The following is a 22320-nucleotide window of genomic DNA, read 5'->3' as shown; positions in this document are numbered from 1 at the left end:
ATTTTGATATAACGCTTTTCACATCTTCTAGATGTCTCAAGAGCGCTTCACGGAATATACTGTGAAGTGAATTGACTGTATATTTATAAGGCAAAGGAGGAGATCAATAAATGAGTGGAGGACCAGAATGAAGGCAAGTTTCTATAAGTTTCAATTTTGAAGAAATGAAAGTACAAATATTTTGCCTTTTCGGAAAAAAACAATTGATGATCTATGCAGGTTCTGTTCCACGAAGGAGCACCATAGATCACCACAAAATAGCCATTCTGGAGTCCTAAGAAACCTTAGGAAAGTTTTCTTGCTCCCCATGTCTCTGTTTACCTAGCAGTACGTAGCAATCCAGTTGTTAGTCGGTTGGCAGATGGCTATTCTGGGGGTAAAAATCCCTTCCAAAAAAAATAATAATTTTGTTACTCAATTCATGACTGTTTGTGGGACACTGCTGTGAGCAATTGGCTGCAGCATTTTGCCCACAAACTATACAGTCAGTTGTCTTTACAGTATATGCGACCACATCACTTCCACCCTCGCTCGCCTCCACTGGCTCCCCATCCCCCAGAGGATTGAATTCAAGATCCTCATCCTTGCCTACAAGGCCATTCACGGCTTTGATCCCTCCTACCTCTCTGACCTACTATCCCCCTATCTACCTGCCCGTACCCTCCGTTCCTCTGGCTCCGGTCTGCTCCACATCCGCCGCCCCAACCGCCCTACCATCGGTGGCCAGGCCTTCAGCCTCTCAGCCCCTAGGTTCTGGAACTCTATCCCCCGGTGCCTTCGCTGCCTCCTCCCTTTCCTCCTTCAAGGCAGGTCTCAAGACCTTTCTCTTTGACCGTGCCTTCAGCTCCCCTCTAAACTCTCTACCCCCTCCTCGCCCCCTCCCTTACCTCCCCTCACCATGACCATTTTCCCCTCCTCGTTCCCTCCCCTCACCCTGACCATTTCCCCCCCTCCTGGCTCCCTCCCTTTCCTCCCCTCACCCTGACCATTTTCCCCCTCCTCGGTCCCTCCCTTTCCTCCCCTCACCCTGACCATTTCCCCCCTGCTCGGGTCCTGACCCAACTGCCAGCGCTTTGGGACGTCCTCCCGACGTGAAAGGCGCTCTATAAATGGAATCTTGTTGTTGTTGTTGTATATTCTGGGAAGCGCTTTGAGATGTCTCGAAGACCTGATAAGGCACTATATGCAAGGATTATTATTATCCCTTTGCATGGTCTAAGAGTTGCTACTACCCAGAATTGCTGCTGGTTGGCGCTGATGATGTAAATGGATAGAAGCTGCAGCTAACTGACTGAAAGGTCTAAATGTGGAAGTTAAATTGTCCCCCAACTTTCTCAAGGTTAGTGAGGAGGAAACCAGCCAAGTTCCTGCTCTTGGTGTTTGTATTGGTTGTGCACGTCTGTGGTAGCCAGGTGACTAGAGGTCATGCTTTTCTTTGACACCCTTTACAGTCAAGTGACTGCTGGCATTCACTGCCAAGGCTCACACATTAACAATGGCCTCTTGATCAGGGTCTGGTGGACAACCAGCACCTGTAGAACTACATCCCAATCTGAGGAGACGTGACCAGGAGAAGAGAGCAATTGGAAGAAAATTGTTGAACACACTAAATTTATAAGTAACAAGCAAGTTGAAATATCTAATGCCAACAGTGTGAGGCAACTGATGCTTTGCCATCCTGCTCCAACATCTCCATTATAACCTTCATCTCACTTCAAGGAAATTAAAGTTTTTTTCTCTATACAACCATTTGGTGGTTTTCAGCACTGACAGAGCACCAGCTTTGTTGATGTCAGATTGCCGTGTCGGGAATCCAGAGTGGAGATCAGCTACTTGGTCAAAGTGGAGGACCTGTTACCAGAACAATGAGAGACAAAATCAACAGTGAGTAATCAACAAACAACATGGTGATAAGCGTTAGCCCCCAAAAAATACAGTGACTGCACTCTATAGTGAAGCACTTTGAGACATCCTCATGACTTCAAACGTGCTATATATATATATATCAAATGTAAGGATTAATTATTGTTGTGTTATTAGTTTTATTGTTATTAAATAATAATTATTGTTATAATGTTATCACAGCAAAGTTACGCTTGTCATTCTCCATCCCAGTATAAAGAAGACACTCACTACAGTGTAACTTTCTTTAAAAAAAATCAAAAATATTCATCTTCCCTTTCTAACTATCTTGCAAGAACCTGAGGCCCCAAAACAACAACAACAAAATTACATTTGTGTAGTGTCTTTCAAGTCGGGAGGACGTACCAAGGTGCTGGACAATCAGTGTTTCGGACCCGAGCTGAGGGTCGGGGTTGGGGAGGGTGGAGAGCCGTGGGGAGAAGGAGGGTGACCGAAAGCACGTCGAAGAGGATGGTCTTGAGATGTGTCTTGAAGGAGGCAAGGGAGGGGGGCAAGGCGGAGGGACTGCGGGACGGAGTTCCAGAGGGTGGGGGCAGAGGAGGCCTGCCTGCCTATGGTGTGACGGTCAAGGCAGGGGACGTTCAGCAGGCCGGAGTCCGCTGAGCGGAAGGGTTTAGAAGGTCATGGAGGTAGGGGGAGCAAGGCCATGGAGGGCTTTGAAGGTGAGGACCAGCATCTTGAACTGTATCCTCTGTGTGATGGGAAGCCAATGGAGTCGGGCGAGGATGGTTGTGATAATTTTGCGGAACCTGGTGCAGGAGAGGATATGGACTGCCGAGTTCTGGATGATCTATAGCCTATGGAGAGAGGAGTTGGGGAGGCCGACAAGCAGGAAGTTTGTGTAGTCAAGCCTGGATGTTATGGATGCGTGTATCGGGGTGTTGGCGACCTGCGGTGTGAGCCAGTGGTGGAGCCTGGCGATGTTGAGGTGTTGGTATGGGGGGGGCGGGGGGGGGGGTCAGAGCGGGACATGACACGGATAGTTGAGGGTCAAAGAAAACAACGAGGTTCCAGATTGGCTTAGTAAGGTGAAGTGTACATCCTTGGATGGTGATGCTGTCAGTACTTGAGGTGTGGAGGCACTGACGGGAGCCAATCAGGAGGACCTTGTTCTTGTTGACATTCAACTGTAGAAAGTTAGCTCTCATCCAGGACTGATGTCAGGACAGTAGTGGATTTGGAGTTGAGGGTGGAGGCAGAGAGATAGAGTTGGGTGTCATCTGCATACATGTGGAAATTTGTATCTGCCGATGATGTCACCAAGAGGGAGAATATAGATATTGAAGAGGAGGAGACCAAGGACAGAGCTGAGGAATTCCGCACAGGACGATGCGGGGGCTAGAGGAGAAACCGTTTGTGGCGATGAAGTGGAGACAGTGTGACAGGTAGCATCTGAACTACTCATGGACAGAACTATGAAGGTTGAGGTGAAAGGAGAGGCAATGGAGGAAGATAGAGTGGTCAAACATCGATGTGGTCGCAGAGCTGTACTTAGGCCTCTGCTGAGAGAGTCCGAGTTTCCAATGGTGAAACGGAAACATTGACAATTCTGGTCTGTGCCACTAGGTGGAGCACTTTATGCAATTTAAAAACACAATTTTGAGAAGCAGGCAATAGAATTAGGAACCACAGTGGAAAACCCTAATCTTCCCACAGAGGACAAATACGAATTAAATAATAATCCTTGTATTTGATATAGCGCCTTATCACATCTTCGAGACATCTCAAAGCACTTCACAGAATATACTGTAAAGTGAATTGACTGTCTGTTTTGTGAGCAAAACGCAGCAGCCAACTGCACACAGCAGTGTCCCACAAACAGCTATGGATTGAAATGACCAAATTATTATTATTAATATTAATCAACTAACAACGGAGTTCCTGTTTACTGCTAGGTAAACAGAGGCTTGTGGAGTAAAGAAATTTGCCCAACATTTGGATTGCCTGAGAATTAAACCCAGGTCTCTTGTTTGCATTTTTAAATTGCATAAATTGGGAGCCATAGTTGAAAACCCTAATCTTCTCACAGAGGATGTCATAGAAATGAGAAGTTTAATCAAAAAGCTGAAATTAAAACATCTAATCTACCCAGCGAGAATGCCATGGAAATGAGAAGTTTAATCAGATAAAACTATACAGAAAATCCCCGTCATAATTTGCTGCTTTGGGTCCATCAGCCCAAACATAGCATTCTAATGGGGTGCAGTCAGAACTATACAACTATACAAATGTTCTTATTTGTAAGTGGGAGCTGTCACGGACACCTTGTTTTTATTAATGCTCTACCTCGTTCTAATAATATCTGTGGACGTCCTCCCGGCGTGAAAGGCGCTATACAAATGTAATCATGCTGTTGTTGTTGTAGACAATCTGTGTATAGAGTTTGTGTTAAAATAAGCTGCTTCGCTTTAAGTGTAATTATGGTCTAAGGACCGAAAATATAATTTAAAGCAGTACCTCCATAAAGACACAAAGTCTCTGACCTGGGTGAGTGTTGCAACAAAATTGGCAGAAAAAAGTAGCAAGAGATAAAATGAAAAGGGGGGGAGTTAAAATCGTATAAAAGAAGGGGGTTCATTAGACTCGGGCTCGCTCTTCACCTTCAGTGTGCCTGACCTGAGAGCCTTGTCGCCAGGATAAGATTGTTTTTTCTTTGTCCACTAACTTTAGATAAAGCTCCTAGTGTCATAGTTATGGTGTCAGGGTTTTTCTGTTTTTTAACTTTGTGACTATTTATTGTATTGTGTTTGTATTTTTTGTATTGTGAATTCTGAAGGTAGGCTGGGGGCAAAGCAGAGGGACTCCAGGATGGAGTTCCAGAGAGTGGGAGCAAAACATTCACAAGCTCACCTGCCAATCGGATGGGCCGAATCGGATCCAAAACGGTGTTTGCTGAGCAGAGGGAGTGGCTGGGGCACTAGTGATCGAGGAGGACACAGAGATAGAGGGGACAAAGCCCATGCAGAGATTTGAAAGCAAAGAAAAGGGTCTTCAACTGAAGCTGCTGGAAAGTGGGGAGACTGTGGAACCATATGAAGAGGGGGTGATAGGTTCACATAGCCATGACTTCATGGTTATGAGCTGCAGACTACTGGGTAGTTTCTGCTTGTGAAAGATGAACCCTCACTGTTAATATCAGACTATATAGAGGTGTCACTGTTAATATCAGACTATATAGAGGTGTCACTGTTAATATCAGACTATATAGAGGTGTCACTGTTAATATCGAACTATATAGAGGTGTCACTGTTGATATCAAATCATACAGAGGTGTCACTAATATCAGACTATATAAAGGTTTCACACTTAATATCAGACTATATACATTATTGCGATGAGTTTTTCTGGCATGAGCTATGCCTTTATTACTGGTCAGACTCAGTGACTGGAAGACATTTATCTCCTCTCAAAATGGAGAACTGCCTAAACTGCCATTGATTATCAGACACCTGGCTAAACAAAAAAAAATTAATTGAATGGAGATGTGGATTTTAATTTAATATTAGTTCCTGGTAAGAACAGAAATGTTTCAGGAGGAGGGGAATTGGTTACAGGAATGGGGCAAAGAAAGAAAATTTGGAATTATATCTAAACATTTGAGGATGGTGCTGTACATGTGGAGTCCTGTAGCTCAGTGGTTAGAGCACTCATCTCGCAAGCAAGAAACCTGGGTTTGATTCCCGGCAGGGCAAAATCTTGGGCAAATTTCCTTACTCCACACACCTGACAATAATCCATCAAGAAAAAAACCCAATAATAAATTGGACACTTCAATCCATGATTGTTTGTGGGACACTGCTGTGCGCAATTAACTGCTATGTTTCAGCCACAAACAGTTAACTTTACAGTATATTCTGGGGAAGCGGTTTGAGACATCTGGAAGACATGAAAAGCGCTATATCAAATGCAAGGATTATTATTATTTTATATTATGCCTGTGACCATTCCATTTATACTGTTGATCATGATTCATGACATGAAATGTCAAGACACAACTACATCTCAACATAGCCCTCATTACCATTGCATTCAGAAACTTTGCTTAATTTGGTTTTTTAATACATTTATTTTGTTTGCACTAAAAAGAATACCTGGAAATTCATATATATTCTTGTGATCATATATTCAGGGAAAACAATATCTTTGCTAAAAAGTGTCAAATAGTGTCTTTCAAATTCATAGGACCAGCTACTTGATCATGGCTTTGATAAGAATAGAAAGTTTACATTTGAAAATAATACTCTCATTGTTAAGCACAATGTCAGAAAAATATCCATTAATAGGGCTTAACATCCCAGTGACATTTTAGCATATTTGGCATGCTCATCAAAGGACAAAAACATTGGGACATGATAAATGAATATTTATATTGTTGTATAACGTCTATTCTGAGATCCTCAGCAGAGTTCAATTGGATCCATTCTATTTCTCATCTTCTCCAATGACCCGGAGGATGTCATTAAGGCTGTTTCTGAAACTGCACCTCAACATATTGTATGAATCCAAACATCAATATCACATTACCTTTTCTGTCAGTGCAATTCCCTCTGACAATAATACCATCAGGATCTCTGACCATCTCTTTCAAAATGCAGAGCTAGCCATCATTTGTTGAACCAAACTTATTCTAAACCATCCTTTAGGCTATGGGAAATCCCATATGTACCTCAAGTCAATTGTATCAGATACCCAGTCTCATTACAGTAGTCTCCAGATGTACCCTGTTGTTATGCTGTCATTATGAAAACACAAATATTGCTGTAATTATTGTTGATGCACTGTACTCCCTGCAGGGGATGATTGATCCTGCAATCTAATTGCCCCTACTTGTGAGGATAAGACTAAACTTCATGGGTGATTGATTGTTATCAGTTTACAGCAATAATTATTTACTTAGTGGTGGATTGAGAAGAGTGGATTGAGAATGAAGCAAAGAGCTGCTATTAGATTCAGAGCAGATCTGAAAATTAACAGTTTGAATAAATGTTTGTTTGGTCAGCCAGGAGTCTGATACATGTGCAATCCATTCATCATGCTTATCTTTGTTTATGCATGGCCATCGACACATGGAAATTTCCCTGTGTCTCAAATGGAATGAGGACTCTCTTTTGGAGGGCCAAAACTATTTTTCCTAATTCTGGATGTTGTTAAGCGCAGGTTATGTTTGGTATGTTCTCCCAATGTGAATGACACTTTATAAATATATATTTTTTTATTTTTAATGAGATTAGTATTGAGTTAATGTTCAACCAGCTAAAACGCATAGCATGTCATTGAATGTAGTTTCTGGCAAATTTCCACCTGCTTGTCCTGCTAGGACCACCCTACCCATTTGTGTTTTGATTTGTAGGGTTAACAGGTGCTGAGTGGAAAGCAGTACCCTGGAATACTGTAAATCCACTTAGCTCAGAAACCGGACTACTGAGACTGCCATAGAGGATTGACTCGATTACAATATTCTGTTGTAGCTCCAAGTCAGCTCCAAGTAGACCTGGCTTATCTTCCAAATTTATTGATACAGTTCTATTATGGTCATTGCTCATTTAAACTTTTCTGAATTGTTTCTCCCATGTGTATTTTTTGGGTGGTCGAGGCTGTTAATTTGCACACAGCAATATCCCTCAATCAGCCATGGAATGAGTGACTTATTTAATCTGGGGATTCTTGGCCAGGATAACAGAAGGAACTCCCTTCTCTTCTTGAATTGTGCTTTGAGATCTTTAACGACCACCTACACAGAAAAAGGGGACTTCGGTTTAGTGTCTCAACCGAAGGACGGTACCTCCAATAACCAGCACACCACTCCAGCACTGCAATGGAATGTCAACATAGACTACATGGGTTCCATGTTCCGATGTGGGGCTTGAACCCGCAACTTTTTGACTCACAACAACAACAACAACAAGATTGCATTTATAGAGCGCCTTTCACGTCGGGAGGATGTCCCAAGGCACTGGACAGTTGGGTCGGGACCCGAGCAGAGGGAAAATGGTCAGGGTGGGGGAAGGGAGGGAGCGAGGAGGGGGTAGAGAGTCGAGAGGGGAGCTGAAGGCACGGTCAAAGAGAAAGGTCTTGAGACCGGCCTTGAAGGAGGAAAGGGAGGAAGCAAGGCGAAGGTACTGGGGGATTGAGTTCCAGAGCCTAGGTGCTGAGAGGCTGAAGGCCCGGCCACCGATGGTAGGGGGGTTAGGGCGGGGGATATGGAGCAGACCGGAGCCAGAGGAATGGAAGGTACGGGCAGGTAAGTTGGAGGATAGTTGGTCGGAGAGGTAGGAGGGAGCAAGGCCGTGAATGGCCTTGTAGGTGAGGATGAGGATCTTGAATTCGATCCTCTGGGGGATGGGGAGCCAGTGGAGGCGAGCGAGGGTGGGAGTGATGTGGTCGCGAAGCCTGGTGCAGGCTGAACACATGCTGTAGAGTTTTGGATGACCTGCAGCTTGTGGAGGGAGGTGCCAGGAAGGCTGGAGAGGAGAGAGTTTCCCATAGTCCAGCCTTGAGGTGATAAAGGCGTGGACCAGTGTTTCAGCAGTGTGAGGGATGAGGTAGTGCCGTAGTCTGGCGATATTCCGGAGGTGGTGGAAGGCGGTACCAGTTGTGGCGCGGATATGAGGACTCAGATGAGAGTACTGCCAGTTGAGCTAGGCTGACACATCATAAGAGCAAAGTATAAAAATATAAGAAAGTACAGAACAACATAAAACCATCCAGCCCACTCCTTCCACAGACTGTATCGAACCAACCTTACTTTACTCGGAATAAACGCCCAAAGATCACCCAAAACCCCAAAATATTCATCAATCTCCACAACTCCAATTTTCGACCATGACCTGTCAAGATCCATCCCCTTCCCTAAACAACAGTGGGGGTCACCATTGTGAAGTAGTGGAAATTCCAAATGTGCACAATCTATCAAAACGACTTGCTTGTACTTATCCCACCAACAACAGCAACAATAAATTACATATAGCGCCTTTCACATCAGAAGGACGTCCCAAGGCACTAACTTGGGACATCCGATACCTCACTGCTGTAGCGGCCCTTCGGCTCCAGCCTCTTATTTCATATTTTCCTTTCCTCACAAGTGCACCACTTACGCCATTTACAGAGCAGCATGGATGCAGATCAGATTGCAAATAAATAAATAATCCTTACATTTGATATTGCATTTGAAGAGCCTTCAGCATCTCTGCCCCCACACTCTGGAACTCTATTCCGCAATCCCTCCAACTCACCCCTCTCTTGCCTCCTTCAAGTCCGATCTGAAGACCTTCCTCTTCGATCATGCCTTCAGCTACCCTCAACCTCAGCCCCTGCCCTCCTCCTCTTCTGACCCCAATTCCTGGCTCGGGTCCAAACCCCCTGATTGTCCAGGGCCCTGGGACATCTTTCCAACATGAAGGGTGCGATACAAGTGTAATTTGTTGTTATTGTTGTTAAGCTCTCTGAGATGCTACCCAGGTTGAAGGGCATTACATAAATAATAATAATCTTTGCATTTGATATAGTGCCTTATCACGTCTTCAAGAAGTCTCAAAGCGCTTCACAGAATATACTGTAAAGTGGATTGACTGTATATTTTGTGGGCAAAATGAGGCAGGCAATCGCACACAAACAGCTGTGGATTGAGTGACCAAATTATTATTGAATTTTTTTCTTAAGGCCTTATTACCCCCCGGCTAAGCTGTCCACCAATCAACTAAAAACGAGGTTCCTACTCACTGCTCGGTAAACAGAGGCGCGTGGAGCAAAGGAAACTTGCCCAACGTTTCGCCCTGCCCGGGAATCAAACAGGCAACGCAGAAAGGTCTCCAAAGCGTCCGACAGGTAAATCTACGTCAGGTACGGCGAGCGTGAGTTTGCGGGCAAACGCAGCAGAGCCTGTTGACGAGCTGCAAAGGCCCCGCAGACCAGTTCAGGTTTGGATGGCAAACCGTCACTCCATCTGGAGGGTTCTTGACTACCAACCACACCATCCAAAAGGGAGGTCCAAATAGCCATTGGATCACTCTGCACCACCGACCCCCCCCCCACCACCACCCCCCACCGCTGTGTGATATCATGAGCTCATGGAGTGGGGGGGGGTGGGGGGGGGGGGGAGGAGTGGCCCGGGCAGGTTACCATGGAGACCCTGCCAGCCTGTCACTCACTCTGAAGTGGCTGCCGGCGCAGGGGAGAGACGGTGCAGCGTTGCTGTAAGTTAGTGACTTGCGGGGAGGGAGGGAGGGAGGTAGGGAGGGAGGACCGGTCCAGGACTCCCAGCTACCGAGGACAGCGCACAGCACTCGGCCGCCAACATGATGCCCACCGTCGCGGTAAGCAACATCGCAGCTCTCGCGGAAAAGAGCTCGGAGCTCGGGCCGGTTGTATTGGCGGCGAAAACAGATAGATAGATGGGCGAATAGGTCGGTACATTGCTGCGCTGCTTAAACAGGAGGGGCAGCGTCGGTGTGCGGTGAGAGCAGTGCCGCTGTTGGTTTGCTCCTTGTCCCCCCGATGCTGCACCGCGTCCGCCGATGGATGACAGACGGCGGCGGCTCTCTTCCAGCATCGCTCTCTGCTGAGAGCCATGTTCACTGGGACTCACGGTTAACCGTCTAAGAAACAAAAGAAAAACGGTGATGCAAAAAAAAAAAAAAGCACTCCCTCCCCCCCATCTCCCCCCCCCCCCCCCCCCTCCAAAAAAAAACCCACAAAAAATATATTACAACTTCTAAAATGCTAATCATATCTGGGTATCTGTCCCTTCTGACTGCAAACAGCTGCCTCCCTGGATGCTGGTCGATGACACCTTCTTTCAACGGGAGACCTTTCCTTTTTTCTTAAGTTTTCGATTCGTGTTTTGGTGCGCAAGCCAATGCGTTGCATCTCGTGAGATACGTAAACGGAATTGCCTTCATCTGCGTGTCCGTTCGAGCGGTAATCAGAGAGGTAACCGGTCTTGCGTTCAAACGGTTGGTCAGACGAAATAATTATGACACAATCTACGCCCGCGAGCGCCCGGAGATGTCGAGAGTAATCATACAAATGACATTTACATCTATATAGAGATAAAGTAGGGTTTGGCTGCCCAAGCAGGCATTGCTGAAACCAGACTTGGTGAGTAGAAAGTGGTGCCATAGAGATATTTCAACATGTTAGAATTCACCAAGTAACCCACTTTCCTGAGAAAGAGCAATGGGAGCCTTTGAGTGCTCCGCTGGCAGTAAGCCAGGTCACTGCTGCTGCTGTCTTAAAGTTCTTCATCATGGGCTTAGCAACGAGACAAACTCTCCAACACGAATGATGGCGGACAGAATATCTTTACCTGGTGATGCCTTTCAGTATTAAAACATGGCAGAAAATGACAACGTGCATCAGAATAATATAATTGATTTGGGGTAAAAGAATTAAATTGATTGGAATCTGGAAAACCAAATAATCCCCCGGATCAAATTGGTCATTCACTTCATGGATGATTGCGGGATACTGCTGTTCTTAGTTTCTTTTACAAAATACACAGTCACTACACATTACAGTAAATCCTGTGAAGTGCCTTGAGCCATCTTCCTGATATGAAATGCAAGGATTACTATTGCTAAACATTGTATGACCACAGTGCAACTTGTAATCTTTCTAAGATCAGAGTTCTAAGATTTTGTTGCGCATAAGTACTGTTTGTTAAATATTACTTTTGTTTTGATGGGGAACATACGTTTAATTACATTAACTTACTGATAGACAACACAAATCTGAATGTAACTATCAGACCTATTAGTAAACAATTTTAACATCTCATCCTTTACTGGATGATTCCAAACCTTAGAAGTACATGATGGGTTAAATATTTGCAAGTCTTCAATTACCTTTTCCATTTTGGTAACTGAAACAGATCCGCAGTGTTTGAAAACATACTAAATAGTGAGTAGGCAGCTTGAAGATGATCTTTCTGAATTTGAAATTAAAAAATTATACAGTATGTAGTTATAATACCTGGTCTGTCTGCAAAATAATTACTGGTTTCACTGATACTTATTTTTTGTCTGATGTCAAAGAGTTTGCTTTTGGTTCTTGATTCAAACCTAGTTTTTAACATTTCAATTTTTTTTCGTAAATAACCTTTTAATTACTTGTCATTTGTGTAATCTAAAAAGTAGCTTTGTAATTTTCTCTCCTCTTGTTCACTTCTGTAACCTCTAGATAAAAACATAAATTAGAACTCTGTTGAGGTGTTGAGAGTATTTTAAAAGGCTTCAGACTTAATAGGTTTTCTGATATAAATGGCATTTGCTACTTCAATAGTTCTGTTCTTGCCAGCTTGCTGGATTCACTTTCCAGCCAGATATATAGATTGATCAACTGCTTTACACCAAAGTACGACCTTTTAGCTCATATTAACTATTCTCTCCTTCAATAGCTGTCAATGTTTCCCAGACTGGCGACTGATGCTCTCCTGTGTAACATTCTGATAATTAAGGGCGGTTCAGTAAAGGGATAACAATAATAATAATACTTGCATTTGATATACTGCCTTATCACATCGTGGAGATGTCTCAAAGCGCTTCACAGAATATATTGTGAAGGGAATTGACTGTATTTTGTGGGTAAAGCATTAGGCACAGGAGGTGATTTTGCCGTGGTCCAGCCCTGCCTAAAATATCACACATTTATATTGCCTTATTCCCAGGACGTCTTGAAGGGTAACTTGGTTGATACTTAAATTAGATACCTGGGGATGTTAGCCGAGAATATTAATACTAAAGAAGAGAAGCCTAAGGGAAGATTTTATTGAAATAATCAAGATCCTAAAACACAGTGATAACATAAACTCTAATAATATATTTAACAAAAAATAGGGTACAAAATTTTAGAACCAAAGGCCTACAGATTTTACTATTTTTGAGAAAGTGTACAGAGGGTTCAGGTTTAATCACTTTAACTAAGAAAGTAGTAACTAAGTGAAATGGTCAGTTTCAGCTATCCCTTTTGCTCGTAGGTCCAAAATTTATTCACAATCCCAATGTCTTTGGAAGATACAGGAATTTGTACACACGCCAATTGGTACAGGGACAAAGAAATTAAAGAGTTAAACGCGTGGCTGAAAGAGTAGTGCAGAGGCAGGGGTTTCGTTTTATGGGCCACTGTCACCAGTAATGTGGGGAAAAGGGAGCTGTTCCATCGAGATGGGCTCCACCTTAACCGGGATGGAACCAATGTCCTGGCAAAACGATTAAATAGGGAGATAGGCAGAGCTTTAAACTATTAAGGGGGAGGGAAGGTTACAGTTACAGTTAAACGTAAACCAACAATGCAAGGAACAGTCAAGGCTGTAAAGCAGAGTAGTGACTTGGGAGATAAAAAACAGAGTGTCAAGTAGGGACAAAAACTCAACAAAGGAAATAGGGCATTAACGAGTAGGGGAAATAGTAAGAAGTCAAAATTAAAGGCGCTATATCTGAATGCACGAAGCATTCGTAACAAAATGGATGAATTAAGTGCACAAATAGAGATAAATGGGTATGATCTCGTCTAGTGGTTATTACTGAGATGTGGTTACAGGGAGACCAAGGGTGGGAGCTATATTCTGGGGTTTTCGGTGTACAGGCAAGATAGGCAATGTGGAAAATGAGGTTGGGGTCGGTGGGGGGGAGGTTAGCCCTGCTAATAAAGGATGAGATAAAAACAATAGAGAGGAAGGATTTTAAAACAGAAAATCAGGATGTAGATTCGGTAATAATAATAATAATAATCCTTGCCTTTGATATAGGGCTTTTCATGTCTTCTAGATGTCTCAAAGTGCTTCACAGAATATGCTGTAAAGAGAATTGACCGTATATTTGTGGGCGAAACGCGGCAGCGAATTGTGCACAGTAGTGTCCCACAAACAGTTGTGGATTGAAAATGACCAATTTATTATTGTTTTTTTATTTTGGAGGGATTATTATTAGGCATGTGGAGTAAGGAAACTTGCCCAAGGTTTCGCCCTGCCTGGAATTGAACTCAGGTGTCTCACTTGCAAGGCGAGTGCTCTAACCACTGAGCTACGTATGGGTGGAGATAAGAAACAAGGGGCAGAAAACACTAGGGGAGTAGTTTATAGACCCCCAAACAGCAGTTACAGTATTGGGCAGGGTATTAAACAGGAAATTAGAGAAGCATGTAGCAAGGGTAATACACTAACAGTAGGTGAGTTCAATCTTCATAGAGCCTGGGAAAACCAAATTGGCAAAAGTAAATTAGCGGATGAGTTTATAGAATGCATTAGAGATAGTTTTCTAGAACAATATGCTAAGGAACCAACCAGGGAACAGGTTAGATTTTGGTTTGTGTAATGAAATAAGGCTAATCAGCAATCTGGAAGTTAAGGCTCCTCTCGGGCAGAGTGACCATAACGTGATGGAATTTAACATTAAGTTAGAGAGTGATATAGTTGAATCCGAAGCAAGGGTCTTAAATTTTAATAAAGCCAACTTTGCAGGTATGAGAGAAGATTTGGCTAAAATAGATTGGGAAATTAGATTAAAAATATAGCAAGGGCAAACGTTCAAAGATATAATACATAATTCCCAGCGATCACATATTGCCTTGAAAAATAAAAATGCCATGGGAAAAGTGGTTCAACCTTGGCTAACTGGTGAAGTTAGGGAAAGTATAAAATTAAAAGAAGAGGCCTATAATGCTGCCAAAAAGAGCAGTAAACCTGAGGATTGGGAGGGTTTTTGAGATCAGAAAAGGAAAACCAAGAAATTGATTAAGAGGGAAAAAATGGTATATGAGGGTAAACTAGCTCGGAACACAAAGACAGATTCTAAGAGTTTTTACAAGTACATAAAGAGGAAGAGACTATCAAAAGTGAATGTGGGTCCATTGCAGGCAGAGAAAGTAGAAATTATATCGGGGAATAAAGAAATGGCAGCTTAATTAAACAAATATTTTGCTTCTGTTCTTCAAGTTAGAGGACTGAAAATAGAGGGGAACCTGGAGGCTAATGTTAGTGAGAAACTTAAAAAATGAACATCAGTAAAGCAGTAGTACTAGAGAAATTGATAGGATTAAAAAACGATAAATCCCCTGGACCTGATGGCCTGCATCCTAGGGTTCTAAAGGGGACGTCGTCGTGGGGTACTTAGAAAATGATAACATGATTAGCAGAGTCAACATACAAAAGGGAAATCAGGTTTAACAAGTCTGAGTTTATTGAGGATGTAACTAGCAGGTTAGATAGGGGGAACCAGTAGATGTGATATATTTGGATTTCCAGAAAGCATTCGACAAGGCGCCACATAAAAGGCCATTGCATAAGATTAGAGCCCATGGAATTAAACATAATATATTAGCATGGATTGGAGAGTGGCTAACAGGAAGAAAACAGAGAATAGGGATAAACTGCTCCTTCTCAGATTGGCAGGATGTGACTAGCGAGTGCCACAGGGATCAGTGCTTGGGCCTCAATTGTTTATAGTCTTTATCAATGATTTAGATGAGGAAATAGAACTTAACATATCTAAATTCGCGGACGATACAAAGATAGGTGGAAGAGTAAGCTGTGAGGATGACACACGAAGAATGCAAAGGGAAATACAGGCTAGGTAAATGGGCAAGAAGGTGGCAGATGGAGTATAACGTGGGGAAGTGTCAAGTTATTCACCGAGGTAGTGAAAATAGAAAAGCAGATTATTTTCTAGAGGGCGAGAGACTGGGTAGTGTTCGTGTTCAGAGGGATTTGGATGTCCTTGTACACCAGTCACAAAAAGTTAGTATGCAGATACAGCAGGCAACTAGGAAGGCTAATGCCATGTTGGTGTTCGTTGCAAAAGGGTTAGAGTACAAGAGTAGGGAAGTCTTGCTGCAGTTGAATAAGGCCTTGGTGAGACCGCGCCTAGAATATTGTGTGTAGTTTTAGTCTTCTGATTTAAAAAAGGACATACTCGCCTTAGAGGGGGTACAGCGTAGATTCACCAGATTGGTTTCTGGGATGAGGGGGTTGACCTATGAAGATAGGTTGAGTAAACTAGGCCTATATTCTCTAGAATATAGAAGAATTAGAGGTGATCTTATAGAAACCTATAAGATTCTTAAGGGTCTTGACAGGGTAAATGCCATGAAACTGTTTCCCCTGGTTGGAGAATCTAAAACTCGGGGTAATATAAATGTAATTTTGTATTTTGTTGTTTTTGTTGTGGTTGTTGATAGTCTCAAGATTAAGGGTCAGCCTTTTCGAACTGAGTTGAGGAAACATTTCTTCACTTAGAAGGTAGTTAATTTGTGGAATTCTCTACCCCAGAAGACTGTGGATGCTCAGTCATTGAACATATTGAAGACTGAGGTAGATAGATAGATAGAGAGATAGAGAGATAGAGAGATAAAGTGATTAAGGGATAATCACCCTGAAATCCAGGACCATCTCCAAACCCACCTGATCCCCCTGGTACAACAACCATCTCCGCTGCCTAAAAACCCAAACCTAGCTGCTCAAGCGCAGATGGCAGAAAACTGCCCAGACAGTCCACCGCCAACTGTGGCTCGAGTATCTCCACAGCTACCGCCGTTCTTTGACACGCGCAAAAACGGCCTTCTCGTCAACGTCTAAAATCTCACCTCCTCCACCTACCCGACCTTCCCCTAAAATCCGAACCCGTACGCAACCTAGGTGTCAGGTTCGACCCCCAATTATCCTTCCTCCCCCACATCCTGTCCCTCACCGGCACCGCCTTCTTCCACCTCTGACGCATCGCCCGTCTCCACCAATACCTCTCTCCGAAAGTCGCTGAAACCCTGGTCCATACCTTTTTCACCTCTCGACGGTCTCCACTCCATTACCATCCATAAAATCCAGATCATTCAAAACTCTGCCGCCTGCATTCTCACCCGCACCAAATTCCGCTCCCTGATCACCCCAATCCTTGCCAGACTGCACTGGCTGCTTATCCCAAAGAGGATCGATTTCAAGATCCTCACCCTTGTATTCAAATCGCTCCACTCCTCTGCACCCCCTACCTCTCTGACCTCCTCTCTCCTCAAAACAGTACCCGTTGCCTTTGTTCCTCGTCCGGCTTCCTTCTCCGCTCCACCCTTGGTGGCCGTGCCTTCAGCCACTATGTCCCGAGGCTCTGGAATTCACTTCCTCACTCCCTTCGCCTCGCCCCCTCTCTTCCTATTTTCAGGTCCCTGCTGAAGACCTTTGTTTTCGACCGCGCCTTTGGTCACCTTCGTTCCCCTCCCCCTGGCTCAGCCCCAGGATCCATTACTGTGAAGCTCTCTGAGACGCCGTCCGGCGTGAAGGGCGCTATATAAATCCAAGTTGTTGTTGTTATTATATGGGGATAGGGCAGGTGAATGGAATTCGGTTAGAAGATCAGCCATGATCTTATTAAATGGCGGGGCAGGCTCGACGGGCCAAACGGCCTACTCCTGCTCCTACGTCTTATGGTCTTACGGAATAGCCTCAGCCCCTTCTTCTGCTGGTCATCACACATCCGAACTGATGTGTATTTCACCACATTTTGCGTAATGCCTTCAATTTTTCTATATGTACAAGATTGCAGTAGATTTAGATATTGCAAGTAGAGGCCATCACTCCAGCAATTTAGGTGGACAAGTATATATTTTTTTGTTAAGAGAGAAAATGGGATGGTACTATTCATTTTACTAATTCATTGGACACAACCTTTGTGATATCCCTAATGATAGCTCATATACTTACCATATCAGTAATAATGCATCACCTGCTACTTTCTTTCTCCCTTGGGAAGCAGCCTAGATGCTGTAGCATTTTCATTTTAATATTCTGGAAAGAGACTAGACCAGCTGTTTTGTTCAGATTTCAATTCTGTTTAAAGTGCAGACTGCAAATGCTGCAAATTCACATGGTGCAGACCAGGCACATACAAACAACCTTTTTATGTTTGTTTATTACCACTAATGGGAGAATGAGTTCTCACCAATATATCTTAAGTACCAGTAAATTAACCACAGCCTATCTGACTGGGAGTTTGCTAACTCTGCATAGAATTGCATCATATTTCTCAGTACAGTAGGAACAACATCTTGAACCATTGTGTTCTGTGGAATATTTGAACTTCTCAGTTTGCACTTATTCCTGTAATCAGCTATGCTTTTCCCATATTTTTTGTACAGTTTATACACATTCGCAGCATTTTTAAGACCAGTATCCTGCTCAAGCTTCATTTTACCGATGAAAATTAGTCAGCTCGTTCTCATTGTGGAGTCCTGTAGCTCAGTGGTTAGAGCACTCGCCGCGCAAACGAGAGACCTTGGTTTGATTCCCATCAGGGCGAAATGTTGGGCAAATTTCCTTACTCCACACGCCTCTGTTTACCTCGCAGTAAGTAGGAACCCAGTTGTTAGTCGATTGGCAGATTACTTTTCCGGGGATAATAATTCCTTCAAAAAAAATAATTATAATGAATTGGTCACTTCAATCCACAGCTGTTTGTGGAACACTGCTGTGCGCAATTGGCTGCAGAGTTTCACCCACAAAATAAACAGTCAATTCACTTTACAGTATATTCTGTGAAGTGATTTGAGATGCCTCGAAAATGTGATAAGTCGCTATATCAAATATATATATCAAATATATATCAAATGCAAGAATTATTATTATAATTTCATTTCTTGCCATTCTTCTCCGCAGCCTCCCCAGTGTACCAGTAGCCTTTAGAGGTAGGATCTATCTTTACATACAGTATTCTAAACGTGCTCTCATCACTAAATTATACAAAGTTGGAATTTTTTTTTGTAATATTTTTGTAATATTATTTTTAAAAAATTTCTCCTGGCCTATCCTCCTCTTCCAGGGGTGTGTTTCCATGAGCACTGATTACTATCCAGTACTCTATCCAAGTGGCTATTGCTCATGTGTGAACCTTGGCATAGGCAGATTACTGAACCAAAGAGAGCCTGACCTCTTCCTACCCGGTTGCCACATGTGCACACAACCTCACAGAGCTGGAGGGACCGGAGCAGGAACCATACCCACTCCTAACCCTGGGAGGGCCAAGGCCAGTTGAGCCTTTTAATGCAGCTCAGTTGAATAGAATAAATGACTTACGTTTCGATGTTTGTTGATGGCAGCTTTATGTTTGATGTGTAAAACAATTTGATTTCAAATGGGTTTTCATAATAAGGGCTCAAAACCAGGGCCTCCAAATAACTAGTACACGACAATGACCAATGGGAACTTAATTCTGACGCAGTCTGTTTCCAGAGCAGGAGTTCCCGTGGGATGTAATTCTGCTTACTAGAAGGAGTCACCATTTTGTTCCATTTGTTAAGAAATTATGCTTGAAATCATTCATTTTAGACCCAATTGACTAGAAAGATTCATTTAGTGATCAGTAATCGTATCCAAATCCTTTTCATTTATCACAACTTCAAATGGGATACCCCTTTATAGAATATACATGTTTCGTCTTTTTTGTTCCAATTTCTAGTTCCGCACATCTGTCGGTCATTCCTTAATTGACCCATATTTTCTTTGAACGCTATTTATCCTCCTTATATGGGTCACCTCTACACACAGTTTGATGTCAAAACTGGTTGATTATGAGTAATATAAATGACAGATGATGGAGAACAAGCTCCAAGGAACTCCTAGATGCTCTTCAAATCAGATACATTGTTTATATTTCAGCACCACTGGAAAGTATGCCTTTTCCCCAAATCAGTATTGCAATAATATAGTAGTGTTGTTGCCCCCAGAGACAGATATGAGAACCTACACCATGGGACTTTATACTATTTTCACAGACAACAGCATATGGGACAGCAAATGAGTTCCTACTTACTTCTGGATAAAGAGAGGGGTATGGAGTAAGGAAAGCAGCTTAAGGCTTTGCTCTGTCCGGGAATCTTGTGAGGCAAGTGCTGTAACCACTATGCTACAGGACTCTTATTGTCATTCCCAACATGTTGGCATCAAAATTTTAGAACTTGCTGACTCTCTGATACTTGCCACAGATGGCATCTGCATAAAATATTGATTTGAAGAGTTGACTCGCGTCAAAATATTAAGGCCAGAGCAAGGTTGCATTTCATAGGCAGCAAACAGCTTGAATTACCATTGCCTGAACTGATTATTTTAATATTTCTGGTGAAATTTGATGATGATCTAAAGTTTCCATGCCCTTCAGAGATACCTCATATCCTTCTCGTGCTCCGCAAAGTAAAATAAAGTAAACTGTCTGTGTGTAGAACTGAATGGACTTAAAGTTCTTGAAGGATGGTTTATTACTAACATAAATCTGAGGTATCAGTCAACAGCTTTCATGTAAAAGAACCTCTCAACATGCTTGATAATGCAGTGATGCATATTGAACATGTAAACGAGAGAATTAAGGATGTTGACCAAAGTTAATATTTAGGAGAGATTTTCAGATAGTGATCTTTAGCTAGTGTGATAAATTGATTTAAGTTTTGGAGCATGAAATTCCCATCTGCTTGCAAAAGTACAAATTTAAAATATACTTTTATTTGTTTATTATATTATCATATAATGATCAAGTAAAGTATACTTAAATTTGCAATCACATATTGTCATCTGTATTGTGCCGAATGAGACTTTTAATATACCTTTGAAATAGAAGCTACTGTACAACACCGACAACATCAACATGAGGCGAATTAGTACCATTCAAGTAAAAGAACCATGGAATTCTAAGTTTGGTTTGGATACTCCTAAGCATGGTGATGGGTTTCCGCACATGTCAGCTGACCAAAATATAAAGGAGACACAGCTTGTACTCCAATTCTCCCCCTGCCCCGCCGCCATTCCTGGAGGATAGAAGGGGTGGCAGGGACAGGTGGGTCTAAGCAGGTAACATTCAGGAGGTGGAAGAAGACAATTTTGGCAATGGATCAGATGTATATTTTGAAACTCAGGACAGGGTTGAATACCGAGATTGTGTAATACAGGATTCAGCCTGAGCCAGCAGCTAGCTAATGGTGCTGACCAAGAGCTAAACAGGTCACCCATAAAAATGAAAAAAATTACTAGACAGTGTGATTTGAGTTTTGTTAGTGATTTGCATTTAGGCCCTTGTTCTGAGTAAAAGATTGCTTCATTTTAATGAGTAAAGGGGCTGAAACCCCAGTGGACAGAGGAATGAAGAATGATGCCACGGAGATTTGGAAAGTAAAGATGAATTTGATTTACTGGAGGATAGGGAGCCAGTGGAGCTGAAGTTTGGGGTGCTGGGCTCACAGAGCCTATGCGGGCGAAGGCATGGACAGCAACTCAGTCTTTATCAGTGGGAGATTGACATGAAGCAAAAAAGGAACTTGAATTTTTATAGCAGGTTAAAATATCTCCAAGCATTTCACAGTAATCACTGTCCATTGAAGCCTCTTATAATGATCTAGTTTCCATTATGCTACTGATGGAAACTAGACAACAGATTTTCTAGTCACTTTCTTACTCGTGGAAAGAGTACTGTGTGGAGGAGAAACATTATAATCTATATCACAAGAGAATAAATAAATGCTTAAAAGAGCTTCAAAGGATACAATCTTACTTTTACTTGTACTGCATGAATGAATGAAGTCAGCAAAAGTAACTGTCCTTCACAAATAGATGATATTTCAGTAGAGCACCAAATTGGTAATTGATGCATTATTAATTTGATTCTCTTGGTATCAGTTAGCAAAGATCCTAAAACTGATATAGTACAATGTCATGATGGGCCCCATTGTCAATGACACTTTGAAATTTTGACTTGGGAAGGATAATTAATAGCATAACATTGGAGAATATGATTCTGAAGTCTCTTCAGATTTTACGTGCACTTGCCGCAATCACCTGAAGTGCACCTCCGCTTTCAATCGCATTTCATCTGTAGTCTTAGGGTCATTTATATAACGTCAACAACAACTTGCATTTATATAGCACCCTTCATTCGGGGTAGCGTCCCGGAACATTTGATATAACTTGATATCAGAGCAGCTCAGGTGACTCTATGCCATATGAGAAATTAATTCTACCAATGCCAATTATCCTTAATCTTATCTGTTTTAAACAACCCTTCACTAAGTGACTGTGACATTAGTTTCCTTTAGCTGCCCTAGAAGTCAGCGATCTGACCTGATTAGACATGGCAGCTAGTGACCTTGCTTGCCATACATGAATCCAATATCTGCTCTGTAACCCAACATGCTCCTCTGACAAATAATAGATTCCCCTCCCTGACCCACTGCAAATTATGGGATATCTCACCTACATAATCCTCAGGCAGGCAATGAATTTACATGTCCCTAGGAGTTGCTGAGGGTCAATGTCAGAAAGCAGCCCTTACTTCAGAATCTTCCAAATACTTTCGAAATTGGATGAGCGCACAGAATACAGAATTGACAAATTATTCAATACAATATAATGTTTCAGTCAACACCGAGTATTTTTATAAATGT

General features: G+C 42.7%; 1 protein-coding gene across 1 annotated transcript in view; it reads left to right on the top strand.

The window, feature by feature from the left end:
• Positions 1 to 10077: 10077 nt before the first annotated feature.
• elovl2 (ELOVL fatty acid elongase 2) overlaps positions 10078 to 22320 on the top strand; it is a 39502-nt gene continuing 27259 nt past the window's right edge. The window contains exon 1 of the mRNA XM_007902629.2: positions 10078 to 10235. Within this exon, the coding sequence (XP_007900820.1) occupies positions 10218 to 10235 (18 nt within the window). The 5' untranslated portion in view covers positions 10078 to 10217. The remainder of the gene's footprint in view (positions 10236 to 22320) is intronic.

Source organism: Callorhinchus milii, unplaced genomic scaffold (assembly GCF_018977255.1).
Source record: "Callorhinchus milii isolate IMCB2004 unplaced genomic scaffold, IMCB_Cmil_1.0 Scaffold2, whole genome shotgun sequence".
NCBI classification, from domain to species: Eukaryota; Metazoa; Chordata; class Chondrichthyes; order Chimaeriformes; family Callorhinchidae; genus Callorhinchus; species Callorhinchus milii.
The sequence above is the reverse complement of the archived record's forward strand: the minus strand, read 5'-3'. Positions and strand labels throughout refer to the sequence as shown.